This window comes from Hydra vulgaris, chromosome 13 (assembly GCF_038396675.1).
Source record: "Hydra vulgaris chromosome 13, alternate assembly HydraT2T_AEP".
In the NCBI taxonomy this organism is placed as follows: domain Eukaryota; kingdom Metazoa; phylum Cnidaria; class Hydrozoa; order Anthoathecata; family Hydridae; genus Hydra; species Hydra vulgaris.
The window spans coordinates 29,625,955-29,646,137 of NC_088932.1; the positions used below are offsets into that span (position 1 = coordinate 29,625,955).

Genomic DNA, 20,183 nt, shown 5'->3' on the forward strand with positions numbered 1-20,183 from the left:
TCTAAACTATACTTTTTCTTTCATCATTCATTAAGTACTAAATGTTTTCGTTACAGTTTCTCTTGTATAAAAATTCTGGTAGTGTATTTTGTATATATTCTTTAGGCATTTATTCTTCTACCACAGAGAAAAGACTTACAACTCGATATTTGTAGATTTATCTCTTACAAATAGATGGACCATTGGTTTACTGACCAAATGTACAATTCAGATGATTATTAAAAGCTATGTAACAGCTTGCACAGTCACTTATTCTCCTACCACAAAGAAGAGACTTACAACTTGACATTAGTAGATTTATCTCTTACAAATAGATGGACCATTGGCTTACTGACCAAATGTACAACGCAAATGATTATTGGAAGCTATGTAGCAGCTTACATGGTCACAAAATAGTGTTAAACTCAGTGAAAAAGTTTTGGAATTAGGAACCATTGAGACTAAAAGTTCCCAGAATAAGTCAGTGTGCAGAACGAGCAATCAATAGTCTTCAAGATCTTTTTGAAATCTATAAAAAAGAGGACAACCTCTAGCTTAGATTTATTTTGTCCAACAAAGCATAAGAATTTTATATTACGCTTTAATTAAACATTTTACAAAACTTTTTTGATTTATACAATAGCTTTTTCTCCTTGTAGAGCTTTTATTTAAGTTTGTAATTGCGTTATGATATAAAAAAAAATGCCTAAAAACTACATAATAAATCTCCAAATAAAAAAAGCTGAAATTAAAAAATTAGATTAGCTGTGGCGCAGTGGTAGCGCGCTTGCGTCAGAAATAAAGGATCCGTGGTTCAAACCCCATCTCTGTGCAAGTTTTGCGACATCAGTTTGGAAGGAGGCGTGAACTTCCAATTAAATGCTTATCCGCGGTGCTCTGTGATAAGACCGTAATGTGCACCTTAGTAAAATGTAAAAAAAACAACATAAAATTTGAAATTTAATCCATACATGGGTAGTAGTAACAGTATAGATAACAGCCAAACTGAATTAATTCGAAAAGGGTCTTTCCGGATTAATATCGATATTAGAAAATAACACCGAAATTGTGAAAAAAGGAATAGTATTGAAAGTCCCAAAATCAGAATAAGATTGAAATAGTTAAAAAACAAAATAATAAAAAACTTTTAGGTTTGAAATTAGCAGAAAATGACAAATATCGAAATAATTAAAAAATTTAATAATGATTGATGGACTGCTTGCACAAGCCAAACACTCAGTCGATGTAGCGGCACTCCTCGCATGTTTTACCTATTTGTCAGTCAATGATGGCAAACCCTCTATTGATGTAGCGGTACTCCTTTGTGACAACAGGCTTTAAGATGTATATACTGAAGCATTCGACAGTGAAGCGTGCGTGCGCTGAAATTGGTTAAACACCAACAGTTTGACAGTTAATGTATGTAACCATTTTCCGAACTTTTTCCATATTTCTTTTTTTTCGATAAAGTTCTACATTTTCTGTGAAGTGGTTTTTGTTGCTTTTATTGTAAAGTTGGTACTTATCGTTTTCGATAATGATTTACATTCGTGAATTTCGAAATAAATTCTTATGATAATAAATTAATCAGGAAATCATAATTTCTTAATCATTAAAATAAGTTTTCGTCATTTTTTTTTGAACTGTATTCATTTTTTTGAGCAGTTAATGTTTAATACTCTGCTTTCCCATACGTGGGTGTTTGTGGGTGACCTCTCTGACAAGAAAATTGATTATTTTTAATCAATTATTGTTTTTGTTTTTTTTTATTACTTTTGTACAAATATTCATTGATTTATGACTCAGGAACATTGGGTCCCAGCAAACTCGCAATGCTTGGCCTATGCATGGTCCACCATCGGCGTCATTACTGGCCCACCATCGGCCGACAAGCATGACCCAATCCAAGTCTTGCTCACCGTTTAAGGCATGATCCATACATGGCAGCCGTTTTTCGAACGGCATTTAGCCGATGCTTTGCCATTGCCTTTTTTTATGCTACTTTTCCTTCATTTTGTTTGTTTTTAACATTTATTGCTATTAACATTTATTGCTAATTATTGCTATTTTTATAAATAACCAATACTTTAATAAACGCGTGATTTTAACTCAGAGACTTTTGAGAGACAAATGCAAGATTTTAACTTAAAAATTTTAAAGTAAAACAAGTCAGGAAGAAAAAGGTGAAGCGGGGTGATGTTTGCCTACCTAAAAAAGTTGCATGGGTGATATAAAATGAAATGTGGGATATTTTAAACTATAAATATACAGTTATCTTAGCAATACATTTTATACTACCAAATATTTTTATTTCAATAAAATTGCCTTGCAATACAATACATATGAAAGTTTAAGGTTATCGAACGGTTAAACCTCTACCATCATTTCAATTTGATGCTTGCATGAACTAACGTTTGGTACTTTTTGATATCCATATTTTTCTACTTGTCAAGCTGATAGATTTTACAACCAAGTCACCCAAAAATAGGCAAAACTGAAGAAATCGTAAAATATAAAATTGTAACCAAAATAGCTGAAAGTAAAGTAGTTGTAAAATAAAGAATAAAAGTTAGTGATAAGATTAAATAAGAAAGTAATAGATTTATCTCTTCTACATTTATTAATACATATTTTTACATATTATAAGGAATAAAAAAAAAAAATAAAAAAAAAAATATAAAAAATAAAAGAAAACAACAATAAAAACTCATAAAGTGCATATATACACACTTAATGAGTTTTTTGTTGTTGTTTTATTTTATTTTATGTATCAATTTCTATATTAATGAAATTTCTTGGGATACAATATAAAAATAATATCTTACGTTGTTTATCTAATAAATCAGAACTCATTGACTCTATGATAACATTAGATAATCGTGTTGTTTTTATAAAAAAAATTTAAATGAAATACTACATATAAAAATTATAAAAACATATTCCAATTATCTTAAAACTACAAACACATTGTGATCAACACAAATGTAACTATAAATATTTTGTATTTCAATAAAAGATTTCAATACATTAAACACGTTTATCTTGCAAAGAAATAAAGCCAAAGCATTAAGGAAGATCATCATTACTATTTGATATTTTCATGTGCTAACGCTTGATACTACTCGACCTCTAATTTTACTGCAATCTTTTTCTTCTGATGATGTGCCAGGTGATTTAAAAGTTATTTAATGTTTTGCATCTAATTTCTAATAATAAATAGATATTAAAGCACTAAACTTACATTAAAAAGTAGCAATATATTTATATATTATAACTTATCTATAGATTAAAAAACTAATTTACTCACAATATTGTGTTATCTTCAATTTACCTTTTTACACTATTAGTTTTCATCATTCTTGATTACATCATTATTCAATTTAATTCTAACAATTAGCTAAATCACACCGCTTTTTATGTATATAAAAATATTTAAAAAAACTGAACAAATGATAATGATGATGAGAAGAATTATGATTCTACAACCAGCGAAAAAATAAAACTACTTTATGCCGCTTAACTGCAGATTTACCCATTTATATAAGTAAATGATATAAATATATATCTATATATATTATAATAATATTATATTTATGTATTTATGTATATATAATATATATATATTATATATAACTATATAATTACTTAAATATAATTATACGTATATCATTTACTTATACTATAAATAATACAAATATAAAATGAATAACATAAAGTATAAATGATTTGAGACCATTATCATACTATAGGTATTGAGATCCTAAATCATACTATAAGTATAAAATTAACAAGTCATAGGTTATACCTAATTGAAATATAACATTTGCCGAATGTTATAACCTATGACAATATTCATTATTAAATAGTATACTCTTTGATAGTATAATCTATATAATATAGTATAACTTATGACAATATATTAAATAATATCATAATAATTGATTTTATTTTAAAAGTGAGTAATTGTTTTTTGAGGATCCCAAATATGTTTTATAATATATAGTATAAATGATTGGCAGGTATGTCAAATCCTGCGTTTTACGGAACCGATTTTTGTGCTAAAAATCTGTTCCACGTTTTTAGAACTTCGCGTGTTGGCAGTATGGTAGGATGGTGTTTTTTAGCATATGGTAGGATGGTGTTTTGTAGCATGTTTTTTAAGAACTTTATATTAACTTAGAAGTTTTTTTAAAAGTTGAATAGTCAAACTTTTTTAAAGAGTATTTTTTTATTATATTGACGAAAGTTAAAGTGTTACTTATTGATATCAAAAACTGAGTTGTACTTCTTGTGCTTAGTAAATGTTGAAAATAAGATTTTTTTTTTTTCTATCCTATTCTTTTTTTTAAGTTTATACGTTTTCTATGCACATACCAAATTTCAAGAATTTTTTTTAATTAGCAGATACAGACTGAATAAGTGCGAATTTCATAACTGCGAATCTGCATAAGTGCGACTGGCATAAGTGAGAACTGGCATAAGTGTGAACTGGCACAAGCGCGAACTAACATAAGTGCGAATCACTTGCAAAAACTGGCATAAGTGCGAACTAGCATAAGTGCGAACTGGCATAAGTGCGCCAAAAGAATTTGCAAACATTGGCATAAGTGCGAACTGGCATAAGTGCGAACTGGCATAAGTGCGAAACAATTGCAAAAACTGGCATAAGTGCGAACTGGCACAAGCACTTATGCCAGTTCGCGCTTGTGCCAGTTCGCACTTATGCCAGTTTTTGCAATTGATTCGCACATATGCCAGTTCGCACTTATGCCAGTTCGCACTTATGCCAATGTTTGCAAATTCTTTCGGCGCACTTATGCCAGTTCGCGCTTGTGCCAGTTCGCACTTATGCCAGTCTATGCAACTGCTTCGCACTTATGCAGATTCGCAGTTATGAAATTCGCACTTATTCAGCCTCCTCGCAGATACCCTATTTCAACCCTCACTATTGGTACCTAAATGTTGTTTTTAGGACTTCTGTTTTGGGGAGAAGGAGGAGGGGGGATGCTGAAGGATATTTAATATTCGTTTTTATAAGCCAATAATAATTATTATTAAAAAATTTATGTGATTTTTCTTTACAATGATTTTGTGATAAAAGTAATAATATTACATTTATAAAGTAAAATATAAAAATAACATGTATTATATATAAAATAAATAACACATGTTTTTTGCATTTTTAAAAAGCTTTATAACATATAATAATATAATATATTGCTTTTTTATGTATATAGAATATATCATATATTAGTAATATACTAATATTTGTCTAAAAATATATAGAAATATATAATATATGTCTAAAAAAATGAATTTTAAGACGGTATAGATGGTGGTTTAGTGCCCCCTCTAGTCCCCTAAATACGCCTTGTTGCTCAAAACTATTAAAAATTTGTAGTTCACTCTTACACCTTTCTTTTGATACCAAGTTGTTGGCGTCTCGATAAGAATTGACAAAGTTATAACAATTTACGTTAAGAAAAGCTTAATTTTAACCACAGTTTCTTCAAGAAATCCATATATCAAAAAAATTTTACTTAAAACTTTATAACTTTTTGTTAAATTGCTCGATTTTCCTAACTTTTTCACCATTAAAATACTGTATTAGAGCTCTTTCTGATGATACATAATTTATAAATTAATCAATTTAAAACTTTCATGTAACATACCTTTAAACATAATTTAAAAGTAATACTTATAAAATAAAATCAAATATTATGATATTATGTAATATATTTTCATAAGTTATATATATTATATTGTTTATTCATATTATAATTATAATATAAATAAAGTATAAATGATTTGGTACCTCAAAAGATATTTACTTACTTTTAAAAAGATTTCTTATCATTCGTTAATGAATTCCAATAAAATTATAACAAATAGAAATCAATAAAAAGTAATAAGGAAACTGACATTTGTTAAAAAGTTGAAGATTTTTATCTTTATTTTTTAATTCTTTACTAACTCTTAAAGATTTTATTTAAAAATTCTTTATAAAAATCACGCATGCGCAAACTCAATTTTTTCCATTACGAACATGGTTTAAGTCCGGAACAAGATCGGCATGATCGGCACAGTCGGCCGATCGTAAAACGAACACGGCGAACCGTTGGGATATGAACGGCATCACCGGCGCAGTGGTACTGGTTGTCAGCCAATGAATCCCATGCATGGACAAAGCATGGAGAGTTTGCTGGGGTCACGGCCTTTTAAATTAACTGTCTCTTTCTCGTAAGAAAAAAAAACTATTTGATACAATAATTGTATAAAATTGTTGTATCAATCAAAATATGTATGAAATCAATTACTGATTATAGAAACTTTTTTTAAATTAAGCATAAAATTAAAAAAAATATTCAGAATTTTTTATTTTTATAAAAATTAAATATATTCTTATAGAAATATGGAAAATCGGTTACTTGTAAACGTTTTTAAAATAAAGTTTTTATATTTGAAAACAATCAAAAGCGACCGATATTTATAATACTTATTTACAGCTCTAAAATCAAAGCTAAATGACGGAAATTATATGACGAAAGCAAAAGAAAGATGTAACACCTCAAAAGAAATTAAATTTTGTTGTTTTCCGTTTAAATAGTTGTTGCTACGCGAAAACTATAAAAGCAATATATTTTTTATTTTTTTTAATATTAGCATTTTGCTTTATAATTTTTTTGATTTAGAAAAAAGGGAGAGGAAAGGGGGTGGTAAGGAAAGGAGAAAAGGTGTTTAAATAGTAACATACTAAAAATCAAAGTATTAAATGTGACAATAAGTAAAACCTTTATTTACTGCATGTAATTAATTGCATTTGTAACTTACCTTCGTTTTGTGGGAAAGTAAAATAGTTTATAGTTAAAAAATATTTCTAAGTTGTTACGTAATTGTTACATGATATTTCGTGTCACTTAATTGTTGTTTTTTTATCTTCATTACATTTAAATCATATTGTTGATCTTTGACATAAATATCTAAAACCTCTTATTGATTACGAGTTTTGCTTTTAAGTTATATTTTACTCCTTACATTTACTTAGTAAATACTTTTCTTTAAACTCAATAAATACCATTTCTTTTCATCTTAACGCTTATATTTCATGATTTGACGAATGAAATTGGATTTAGTTTTAATGTTAATTAAATTTTCATCAAGGTAAAATTATTTCAGTTATTAAAAAAACAAACTCTTGGTCACCGATAAAACGTTTAAAGGTAAACAGACGGATAAAGAAAATTTACAACACTTACAGATGCGTATAAATCTTTTTATTATTATATATATTTTTATTTTAATACATGTAGTGTGTGTGGGTATGTATGTTTGTTTGTTTGTTTGTTTGTTTGTTTGTTTGTTTGTTTGTTTGTTTGTTTGTATGTATGTATGTATGTATGTATGTATGTATGTATGTATGTATGTATGTATGTATGTATGTATGTATGTATGTATGTATGTATGTATGTATGTATGTATGTATGTATGTATGTATGTATGTATGTATATATGTATGTATGTATGTACAGTGGCGGCGTTAGGGTAGGGCCTGGTTGGGCGATGGCCCAGGGCGAATATAAAGGGGCGAAACTAATTGGTTATTTTACCCTTTGCCTTTTTTTTGAATGGGGTTAAATTGAGCTAGGGGCGCCGTAGAAATCAATCAATCCAATCAAACCAAAAAAATGTATATACATATATATATATATATATATATATATATATATATATATATATATATATATATATATATATATATATATATATATACATACAGTTAGTTGAATTTATAAATAACTTTTAATCTATTTGTAATAAATACTATAATAGTAATAGTTTATGATTAGTTGTAATTATCAATTTTAAATAATCTTTTTCGTTATTTATTGGGCAAAATATCCATAATACTGCCACTGATTAACAACTTTGGTAAAACTATCTAGTTATTTTAAAATATATATATTTTTTATATAAGATGGAACCGCATTCAACAATTACAAGCAACTCTAATGAAAGTTTTTCACTAAAAGAAGATGCTGGTCTTGAAAAAATGGTTTGTAGTTCCCGAAAATCTTCAACTCAACGAATTTTAGGTACTATATATATATATATATATATATATATATATATATATATATATATATATATATATATATATATACATATGTATATATATATACACATACAAACATACATTCATATATACATAGACAATGCAATTTTATAAAATTCCAGAAAAATATTTGCGATACCTTACATACATTAGAGTATTTTATATTAACATTTCATTTGATTGCGCAGAATTCGATTAAATACGTTAAACCTATTTTTCAAAAATAGCAAATTATTTATGAATATAAACTTGTCACCGCTGTTTTAAATGCACAAAAAATTATATTTTGATAATCTTTTAAAAACTTAATTTATCCGGAAGACAGGTATATAGAAATATATACTTTATTTGTTATTTTTCTTTATCAACAGAAAAACGAAACGTTGATGCTTACTTTTTGGGATAATTACGTTTTAGGATAAATTTCAGTTTTATATCATTACCCACTTCCTCTCCACATCGTAAGTGTATTTCCTACAGCCATTCATTTCATAACTTTTACATAACCAACAATCAAATATTTATTATAGTTTGATTGTAATATAAAAATTTAACTATTGGTTTTAAATGAAAAGAAATCGTTTATTTAAAAGATGTTTTTTCTGTAAAACGTTATTAAAACGTGTTTTAAATAAATCTACTTTAAGTGATGCTTCAAATGTTTAAAATAAATCCACTTTAAGCAAAGTGTTGAACATTTTTAGTAAGCCGCTTTAAATAAGGTTTTAAAAATAAATTAATCTGACATATTAATAATATAAGTTAATGATATTTGGCGTATGAATAATACCACAAAACGACTTTTTTGTTAATCTACAACTCTACTTTAAATAACATGGTTTCTAGGATTTTAAATAACAGTCTAGGCTTTTATAAGAACATTGTACTGAAATCATTAACGTTGATTGCCGCTATCTAAGTGGGTTAAGATGGAAAAATCGTAGTCCAGTTTGCTTAAAATCTCCTGCGTAATTTATTTTTTTAAGAAAGAAACGCTCACGTTAAGTTTTTACGATAATGTTTAATTTTTCATCTCTTGCCCATACCCCTCCCCACTACTCACCATCAGTGTATTTCTTACGTCATTTCACTTTAACGATTTAACATCATTAATCGATTATTAAATATTTAGTTTTAAGTGTCTACTCGTACACAAACTTTAAGTTTTCTTTTGTCTCTTTGTCCACTAACTGAAGTATAGGTAACGTTATTTTATGCTTTAAGTAGAATTTTTGCTGATAATAAAAATTTATTCCTGTTACATGAACATTTCACATTACTTATATTAACTTGATTCCATTTAATGTAAACATTTATGTTAGAAAGTAAATAATATATATTTCGTCAATATGTATATCTTTTACAATATTATGATTAAAGTTATAAATTGAGGAACCATGGCGCAATGGTTACAGGTTCGTGGTTTAACGCCGGCTCTGGCCCAATAAGCTACTTTGGTAAGAAAGGAGGCGTGAACTTTTTGGTTAAATGCTCCTCCGAGATACTCTGTGATAAGATCAATAGGTCTCCTTAATAAATTATTAATATTATTAAAAATCTATTACTTAATAAAATGATAATATGCTGGAAGTGATAATATGCTGGAAGCGATTCGACAAGGGGTTGTATGTGCATATTTCACAAAGGAATCTGATAATAAGAATTTTTTTTTGAATAAATAAATGGAATATGTAAAAAATAAGAAGTTTTATATAATATTTATTTCTTAAAATTAATTTTACAAGAAATAATTTTGGACCAGATTAATATTTAAACTAAAGTTGGTAACAGTTATAATCAATGAGAAAACAATAAAAATGGAGGAGAAAACTAATTCATATATGAAAATTAATAAAAAGAAAAACATATCTTTCTATTACTCAGTATTGGAAACGCCAAGTCAACACTATTTAGTGCAGAAAAACTCAGTGACTTGTTAATATCGTTTTGGAGTTGAATCATAAAACTGAATCATAAAATTAAACTTTTAGCAAATTGAAGCCAGAATTTTGTTTTCGTAATTTTAATAAGGTTGCTGATATTTTTTGTTGCTTTTGAATGGTTGACAACTTCAAAGTAGTTTGTAAAGTTTGAGCGTGATAAACGAAGAATGCATTGCTTCGTTAATAGATGCAATGAGAACTCCCTAGATGGTAATTTTGTATTTACTTCGTGCTAGCTGTTTTTTTGTTGTATTAGAGTCTGGATAAACAGAACCAAAAAAACCTAAAAATCGCTCCCTTACTAGATGGTCTGGATCCGCACCTGGCTGCAACCATCTAGTACAAGAATGTGTTCTCTGCCAATCGCTTTAACTACTTGTTAGAATACCCGTTCCAACCACTCAATAGGTTGTAATTTCTCCATTTATTCTGATGTAATGGTACATCATTTTTCCATCTCTCTTTAAAATTATACCACTATTGTAAGGAATTTTTGAATAAATGCTCTTGGCTTGTGTTCATCAAATTGTGTTGAACAATAGAAGTTATTTCGGTTTGTGTCAAACCAAACCCCAATCTCTAAAGTATTGAGTTAAAAGCAATAACTTTTCAGTTTTAATTGATAAAGCTGTTGGTCTTCCGGTTCCATGTTTACCAGCATTTTTACTTTTATTTCTGTTAACCAATGTCAATTTTGGTACATTGAATTTGAATGCGCACTTTTTTAATGATATTTCTTGCTCTCAATGGTGGTTTAAAGGATTTTCAATACCTTCTTCGCTGTGGTTTGGCATTTTTTTCATAATGATGTTCTTTATTTTCGCAGTTCAGTTCGCAGAAGATAAGATTATTATTAGCATATTAAAAGAAAGAAATGGCGTTCTTTTTATAGAAATAGAAGGGAATTTAAAGAGGAAATTATTATTTTGATAATGTATCGTAGATCATTATTTTATTTATTACTGACAGAAGTAGTTAAGGAAGTAAACAATTTTCAAAAACTTCTTGTCACAAATAATCGATAAATTATTTAACAGAATAAAAAACTTTTAGAATAAAAACTCTATTAAACTGTGTTTTTAAAAATCAGGTGTTTCGTTTATTAACTAGTTTATTATTTAAAATTTAGGAATCTTTTTACCCTCACAAAAATGCCATCAAACAAAAATATATTTTTTAAAATAATCAGACAGATGTAGTCCTACTCTATACGATCTGCTTTTACATTATATTTCTGGAAACTTTTTGTTTGAATAAAATTGAAGTAAAAGTGACCGAAAATAATGCCCGAAAATAACTATTGTTTAAATTTAGTAAATGTTTTATTAAAGTGTTTTTAAATATATTAATTGATGTTATGTTTTTGATGTTTTTGTCAAGAATCGAGTTCCACAAACGGTCCCAGTAGCGTGGGCAGGATTTTTTCATGCTTCGATTGATTTGACATTTTCAGACATTATGCAATATCTGAGTTTAAGTATGTTTATGCATATGTCCAATGATATTTTATAATAAATCGCAATGATTGGAGGCTGGAAACAAAAATTCTCCAAAATATCTCCCCTTACCCCCAAACATGAGAGAAATGAGTTATTAAAACATTATTTTAATTTAATTTCAAAAACAGGTTTAAGACTTCATTTTATTATCTTTTAATTTTCAAATATTATGACCGTGTAAAAGTTATGACCGTGTAAAATGTATGACCGTGTAAAAGTTATGACCGTGTAAAAGTTACGACCGTGTAAAAGTTATGATCGAGTAAAATTTTTACAAGCCTTATATTGGAAAGAGTGAAAAATTCATATGGTTATAACTTTTTAACGTAAAAAGATTATTAAATGAAAATTAAAACCTGTTGTTGAAATTAAATTTAATTAAAAAGCTTTTAATAACTCATTGCCCTCGTATTGGGGATATGAGGAACGAAATTTTGGGATATTTTGAGGGTATTTTTTTGGAAGTTGTGTATTTGTTTGGAACTATTCGATTCTATGGTTGGTTTAAACATTTGATACAGTATACAAAAACAATTAAAAATAAATAAAAACAATATAGAAAAATAATTGAAAAAAATTAAAGATATTTTCTATTAAAATATGCAAACATATTTGTTTAGGTTTCAAGCTATAAAGGTTTTGTAATTCATTTATTGACAAATTTTCTCTACATTCAAACATAAAGTATAAAAGTTGACATTTAAAACAATCATTTATTGTTAATTGAAAGACCAAGTATGATGTGTAGCTGTATGTTGCTTGGCTATCGGTACCCATTGTTAATTGAAAGACCAAGTATGATGTGTAGCTGTTTTTTTGAAGGTAGATAGAAGATTTAAAGACATTCTTGTCAATATTTCAATAAGGCGTGCATTTAAAGACATTCTTGTCAATATTTCAATAAGACAATTTTTTCTTTATGCTTAAACTAAACTGGACTGTTTAAACCAAACAGAAACTTTTTTTAATTTATTTGTCATATTAGTAAAAAGCAAATTAACAATTTCAAAAAAAAATACAAACCTTTAGCATCCAACACGTTGACACACACAAAAAGAAAGAATTTGGTCACGAGAAGATTCCAAGAGGAATGTTTCAATAAATCTGAAGCGTTAAGATAAAATCAATAATATTTCAACATCTTTTAATCTTGAAAGACATTGAAAGATGCTGAAAGCAAAAAAGAAGCAAAGCTAACTTGGAAACTAGGTAAATTTAATTTGATGATGAGCAATAAATAAACCAAGTCAAAACAGCAACTCTAACAACAACAGCAGCAAACCAAGTCAAGAGTTAAAAGTGACTTTATGATTAGAATAAAGATATTAGCCCGAAAATATAAAAACAAGGTTTGACTTTGTGTAAAATGCATATTAAAACGGTATGCAAAAAGCGAGTTTTATTGCACCAAAAAGTGTCTCACAAGTGACAACTCAAATTCTCTCAACAACTCATTTTCACAAAAAAAATTTTTATTAGTTTTTATATTTGTTTATTTTTTTAATTATGCGTTCTTTTTAATATTTGTTATTAATGGTTAATTTTTTTAGTTATGCGTTCTTTTAATTTGATGAAATGGGTTTGATGAAATATATATTTTTTCGATTAAATAAAGTCTTTTTAAAATCTAAAAAAGTTTTTATCAGAGTATGTATATAGCTCGAATTAAATACAAGTCAAATTTCTTTACAGTTATAAATACTTACTCTGAAATAAACTTAATTCAAATTAATTAAAATCTTTCATTTGATTTTATAATAAATTTTATAATAAATAAAGTTCATAATTACCTCATTATGAACTTTATTTTTAAAAAGCGTTAATAAATTATGTCTATATAAAATTTGTACCATTATCACTTAGCGTTTATAAATTATGTCTTTATAAAATTTATATCATAATCTCTTAACTTTTATAAATTATGTCTGTATAAAATTTGAACCCTCTTCAATTTGTGGGGTAACTGACATAACAAAACAAATCTTTGAGTTTGCTCCTTATCGAGACGTTAGCTCTTTAAAAGCTAATGAGCTTTTTTGATTCTGCGGTTGGTTTAAAGCATTTGATGTAAATGATATTTTTTTGGAAGTTGTTTTCCTTAACGTTTTTTTTTTAATTAGCGTTTTTTTAGAAAAAGCTTTGAAAGAATCTTCTTCATCAATATCGACAAATAATAGAGAATTTTATGAGGAAAAACAACGCCAATTCAACGCCAATCAAAGTTGTCTATCAAAAATGACTGCGTCAAACGAACCATTTAAAACGCGAAGGCATTCTTCGCCCAAAGAAAGTATTAGCTCGCAACAGTTATCTTCATACGTCAACAATCCATTACCAGAATCAACAAATGAAAATGAAGCTATTACGGAAAACATCACCAGTCCAACACCTAAACGAAGAACATCACTTTATGAGCTAAAACAAGTTGCAGCACCCGTTTTATTAAAAGGTCGTCGAATATCCCTACGAACACAAAGTTTGCTTGAACAATATGAAAAAGACATGTCTTCCGAAAAAATTGATTCCGCCAAATTAGAAATCAACGAAGAATTAAATCAACTAAAAAACGGAAGAAGATCTTTAGGTTAGTACTAATTAGGGTGTCCCAAAAAACAACAAACTTTCAAAATGCTTATATATACTAGGGTAGAGCAAGGACATTCTGTTTTTATCATTCGATATTTTTATATTTTAAACTTTCTTACTATTTAATTTTTTCATCTTCTCTTACGTCATTAAAGTAAACAAAATAAAAAGTTTATAATTTATAAACACGCTTACTGTTAACGATAGTTTTATTGATGATTTAACCAAGTTTCATATCATGCATATTAATTTTTTTGTCGATAGCTTAACTTACCCTGTTGGAGCAAGTTAAAAAGCTCGTTAAAATTTAATCAACATTTTCTTAAACGAACCGAAAAATTTACTTTTTTTGTAACCAATTTTTAGAAAGTTAAGTTATTTTTCCAACAGTAAAAAAAACATTAATCTAAATCCAATGCAGCGTTCATAAGATCTGTTAGATTTAGTAAAAATTAGCATCGCTCTACCCTACCTAAATGTGTTCTTTATTTTAAAATAACACTGGAATTAAAAATTTTTTTATTAAAAAATATTTTTAGAAGTCCTCTAATATTAGCGAAATTTTTTTTTTTGATAATAGTAGAAGACCCCAAATGAAGCGACCCCAAATGAACCCCAATTGAAGCGAAATATAATAGTTATATTACAAATAACTTATTGAAAAAAAAAATTGGTGAAAATGCACTTTTATTTTTTTAAATTAATAAACGTCATTTTTAATGCATTTAGATCTAACATATTAGTTGTTTTTTTTTAAATATTAGAGACTTAGTTAAGTTAAATATTCTAGGGCCTTGGGCGACCCTTAAAAATATTTTTAAGTTAAAATATTTCAAATCCAGTTTTTAAAATCACACATTTTAATATATAGAACACATTTAGATAGTATGTATAAGAACTTTAGAAAGTTTTTTAAGACACATGGATAATTTATTTTAATAAAATATTTGTTTATTTAGATTTGTTTTTTATTTTTATTTTATTTCAATTTTTTTTGTCCTTTAATCTTTACAAATTCGTAATATATAATAGAATCTTTACAGAGTAAGTAAAATTTAAAATCAATACATTTAAAATCATTACAAATTAAAAAAAAAATCACAAAGTTACGTTATACAAAAAATATATAAAATAAAACTGTAAAGTATTAGAAATTACTTCAATGAACGCGGAAAACTTGCAGAAGACCGACGGTCTTGTCGTCAAGAAACCGCGATGCGTTACTAATACTTTTGGATACTTCAATTAAAAATAAGTTTATATTTAAAAAAAAAAAAAATGTTATCAGTTTTCGACAGAATGAAAATAAAAATCCAAAATGCAAAAAACAAAGAATGCAGACAAAAAGAAATTTTTAAATTTTTTTTTAATCTTATTTCAATACACATAAATATAAGTAGGTATACGATTTGCTAAATAGGTAATATATAGCCGTTCAAGTGTTGATTAATTTAAGTCTATTATTTCTTTTTGTATTTTTGCTATTGCAGTTAGTTTTATACATAGTTGTAAATCCTTTGGAGTTAATAAAAATTCATAAAGTTGGTAGTGTTTAAAATGAGATCTTTTAATAACGTTTTTAGAGAATTTAAGTTATTCGATTTTTCCAGTTGAGTATTTTTGGATATTAATTTTTTATATAGACAAGGACCAGGGTATGAAATGGAAAAGTGCGAAAGATTAGTTTTTTTAATAGGTACGTTGAAGTTTCCCGTTCCTCTGGTATGGTATCTATTTTTGCTATTTTGGAAGAAATTCTTTGAAAAGTAAGGAGGAACAAGTCCAAGTTTATATTAGAGCATAAATAACAAATTTTGGAATATATTGATTTGATATACATTTGATGCTTTCAAATTTTTTAAAAGTGGCTCAGTATGCGAGAGTCCGTCCTTATTAAAAACTATTCTTGCAGCATGTTTTTGTTTTCGATATAATGTGGTTAGTTTGGATTTATGAGTACTCGCCCATGCAACATTAGCGTTTATTTAGTAGCATATTTAATATTTAGTTTAATATATCTATATGTGATGTCCATGAGACGTTCTCATCAATAAGTATCGCTAGAATTTTAGTTTCTTGGGTTCTCGCTATTTCTTTATTATCTATATTTAGCGAAGGTAAATCAGGTAGTATTTTTTTAAGATTAGATTGAAAAAGAATGTATTTGGTTTTTTCTGTGTTTAGCGATAATTTGTTAGATTTTAACCAACTGTTTATTTTTTCAAGTTCAGTGTTTGTAGTTTCATAAAGTTCTGTAATTGATGAGGATGCATAAAATAAATTGGTGTGCATAATCATTTATGCATATTAAAAACAAAAGAGGTGCAAGAATGGAACCTTGGGGGACACCGCATTTTATTTTGAGTAATCTTGAAAATTTTTTTTCATGAACAATACCGCATTGTTTTCTGTCTAGTAAAAACTTTTTGAACTAGTTTAGTGCAACACCTTTTATCTTATATTTTTTCATTTTCCTAATTAAGATAGGGAGATCTACTGTGTCAAGCGCATCATCAATTTTGTGGCCGGCAGCTTTTATAGTATCATCTATGCCTATTGTAACAAATTTATCTTACTTATTTACCATTGCCTTTGCAACTACTTCAAGGTTCAGGTATTACAAGTCATCACTATTTTCCTCTGAGTCGGAATAACTGGAAACTGGTGTACTCCGTGCCTGTCCAAAATTTGTATTCGCTGTCATCAGATATCCGTTAAGTCATTTCGACTTTGTATTTTGGTAATGCACTGTGCACCTGATTACCTTTATGCTAATTAATTTTTTATCTTTATGAAAGTTAACCGTTTGCCAGTTCAAATATATACTACTGGAAATTCCCGTTCTTCTGGAAGCAATTCGGCAATATTTACTGAATCTTCCGTCAAGTAATGGGTCTCCTAAAATATGATTTTAGAACGCCCACTACTCAATGGATAGACGGCTGTGGCGACAGTGGAATTTCGGTGTGAATATCTTCATCTTTCGGGTTGTCTTCTTCAGCAATCTTTTCATCAGACAGCGTTCTTCTTCTTTCATGACTTTTGCTGCTCAATTCTGATTGTATTTTCTTTTCTTTTTTTTGTTGAACATTTTGCCGTTTTGTTAAAATATTACAACCCATACAAATTAATGGCCGGAACAAGAAGACAAATATTTCCGTTTTATCGCCGAGCATCGTGTTACAATTTATATTTTTTCAAATTTTTTTTCCAGAGTTTTAAGTATAAACTAGAAATAAGATGTTTACAAAAATATTAACATTAAAATAAAGTCATCTCAATTAATAGATAAAACCATAAATAAATAAAATGAAATATAAAAAAAAAAAAAAAAAAAAAAAAAGTAATTAGTGATAATGATAATAATAATTATTGTCAGTAATCATTTAATTTTGTTATTGAATTTATTGGGTAGTCAAATTTATAATTAAATTAAATTAATTACATTATTTTTTAGTTGATTTAGTGTTTTAAATGTTTTTATTTTAATAATAAATCAAAATTTGTATTTAATAAACACCATTTTGATATAACTGATTAAGAGAAATATTCTTCTCGGAAACAATGTTTGTAAAGCTTTTTCACAAAAATGATCCGCGATTCTGAATTCAATAAGAACTCAGTTTAGAATAAAATTTCTGTACAGCAAAGTTGTTTATGGAAAATCTTGTAGCATACTTATGATGTATTTCAAAATAAGTTTAAAAATTTTTTGGAGACAATCCATATTTTGTTTTATAAATGAACTGTAAAACTAGATGGATGCTAAGTTTGAAAATAATCAAAGTACCAAGTATACGTAAAAGAGGTTTACAAGGAATAACTCAACCAGCTCCAAATACAATTCAAACTGCATATTCTTGCTTGCTGTGCAGTTTTCTTTAAATTATGGTACTAATCGTATTTGCCCATACGATGTTTCCGTAAGTTAAATAACTATGTATAAAAGAAAAATATAAATTTTTAAGGATCTAAAATTTAAAAATGTCTTTAGATCTCTATAGATCATGCCAATATTTTTTGAGATTTTTTTTCTATAAGTTTTATATGTTGTTTCCACAATAAACTTTTATCCAAATTCACTCCTAAAAAATTAACGGGTGTTGGCTATTTAATGTTAGTTTTATTAATCAGGAGATTAGGTAGAATGGTATTTCTTTCGTTTTGCTCGGTTTGTGGAAGAGGTATAATTTCGTTTTTTGTACATTCAGAGACAGTTTGTTGCATATAAACGATTCATTAACTTTATTTAGTTCTTCATTAACTATTTAAAAAAGTGTTTCAATATTTTAACAAAAAAAAATAAAGGTTGGAGACATCTGCAAATAAAATAAGATTTAATAACTTTGATGTTAAAAATAAATCATTTATTTATAATAAGAAAAGCTAATGTCCTAATAAAGAACCCTGTCCACAAGTTGTATTATTGTTGGTTGTTACTATATTATCACATTGTAAGTATTCCTCCAATTTTTTAATTATAATGGAATTTTCATAATACAAAGAAGGTTTTTTGACACTCTGTAAATATTTTTTACACACAGTACTGGACCATATAGCTTTAAATTTTTCATAGCAATTGTCTTGATTAATTGCCAGTTTTCCGAAGTCATTATCACACCGAAGTCATTATCACACCAAGTTGTTGTTCTACTTTTAGCTGATATAGGGCTTAAATATAGTATGCATTAGTCACCGTTCTGTTGTTAAAGTTTGTTGTCCATTTAGCCCAATCTTCAGTTTTTTTTATTTGGAATTGCTGTCTTCTTTACACAACCGGCGGAATAATTCATTATCTTTCAATACTTTTCTTTATTACTTTTCTTGCGACTACTCTCTTTTTTATTGGGTGCACAATAATTAAAACGAAAATAATTAAAACGAAGGAATAGTAAAAAAACCTTCGAATTCTGTTTTAACATTGTTGGGAACATATGATTCCACAAAACCTTCAACTTTTTCCAAATATTTTCAATCCTATTTTTATTTAAGTTACTTTTTTTTTAGGAAGTGAACTTTTCGAATACTTTCAAAATTATTTTAGGGTTATTTGTGCACGTATAAAAAGTGTGATTTTAAATGCCATAATTTTCAATTTATTTATTTAAAAAAGTTTTTATGAAATAGTTATAAAAATACTTTAAAAATGGCGCTATACATTTTTTTAACATTATTTTTCATTATTTTTAGGAGATGTCAGATACTATTAATTTTGTAATGCTACAAAAAAATTCGTCGAATTACTTTGACTAAAGACAATTTATTAAAGGAGTATTTTTGGATATATAATTATTGTGTTAATATAGAAACTATATTTAAATAACGGTTTGTAATAATTGTTCATAAAAATAATATTTTCTTTGTTTTGTTATATAAGTAAGTTTAAAACCAGAGGTGTTTTTTCAGCTTGATTTTTTGAGATAACAGATAGTTTACAATATCCATTGATGACTCACAACCTCCATTGATAACTTACAACCTCCATTGATAGCTCACAACCTCCATTGATAACTCACAACCTCCATTGATAACTTACAACCTTATTGATAACTCACAACCTCCATTGATTTCGTATTCTTTACAATAATAGGTAAATTTTTAGAACCCACAACAAAAATTAAAGCAGAAGTTTTAAAGTATTTGCATAAAATATCCGAAGCTTAAGGAATATAAAATTAACAACAACATTATTCAATAACATATTTCATTCTACTGTTTTTTAATTATTAGTTCCGCTTGTATTATGAATATACTGAGTGCTAGAGCAAAATAAGTAAACTAAGACCACTTTGCTTTACATAATGCCTCCTGAATAAACAACTACCACCACTTCAAATATGAAAAAATTGACTAAGAACACTTTGTGTGTTAAAAACTATGAAACTGTGTGTGTATACACACTATATATAGGGGAAAGGGGGCTAAATAGTACCCCCTAAGGAGAAAAATTAATAAAAATAAAACTAAATGTAGGAAAAAGTTTATTTTTAGATAGAAACAAGCATTGGTGAAACTAAAACAAACAATCATGATTTCAAGATGTAAATATTAAAATAAAGAGCA

At 27.2% G+C, this 20,183-nt stretch overlaps 1 protein-coding gene across 2 annotated transcripts; it reads left to right on the top strand.

The window, feature by feature from the left end:
* The first annotated feature begins 7,066 nt into the window (after positions 1-7,066).
* LOC124815413 (uncharacterized) lies at positions 7,067-19,490 on the top strand. 2 transcript variants are annotated; one of them, XM_065815074.1, is made up of 4 exons: positions 7,067-7,199; positions 7,955-8,072; positions 13,666-14,118; positions 19,311-19,490. In XM_065815074.1, the coding sequence occupies exons 2-4, from the start codon at positions 7,955-7,957 to the stop codon at positions 19,328-19,330; spliced, it is 591 nt and encodes a 196-aa protein (XP_065671146.1). In that variant the 5' UTR covers positions 7,067-7,199; the 3' UTR covers positions 19,331-19,490. The 2 variants fall into 2 exon arrangements, with proteins under 2 accessions (XP_065671146.1, XP_065671145.1); XM_065815073.1 differs by having other exon boundaries at positions 7,081-7,241.
* Positions 19,491-20,183: the final 693 nt, after the last annotated feature.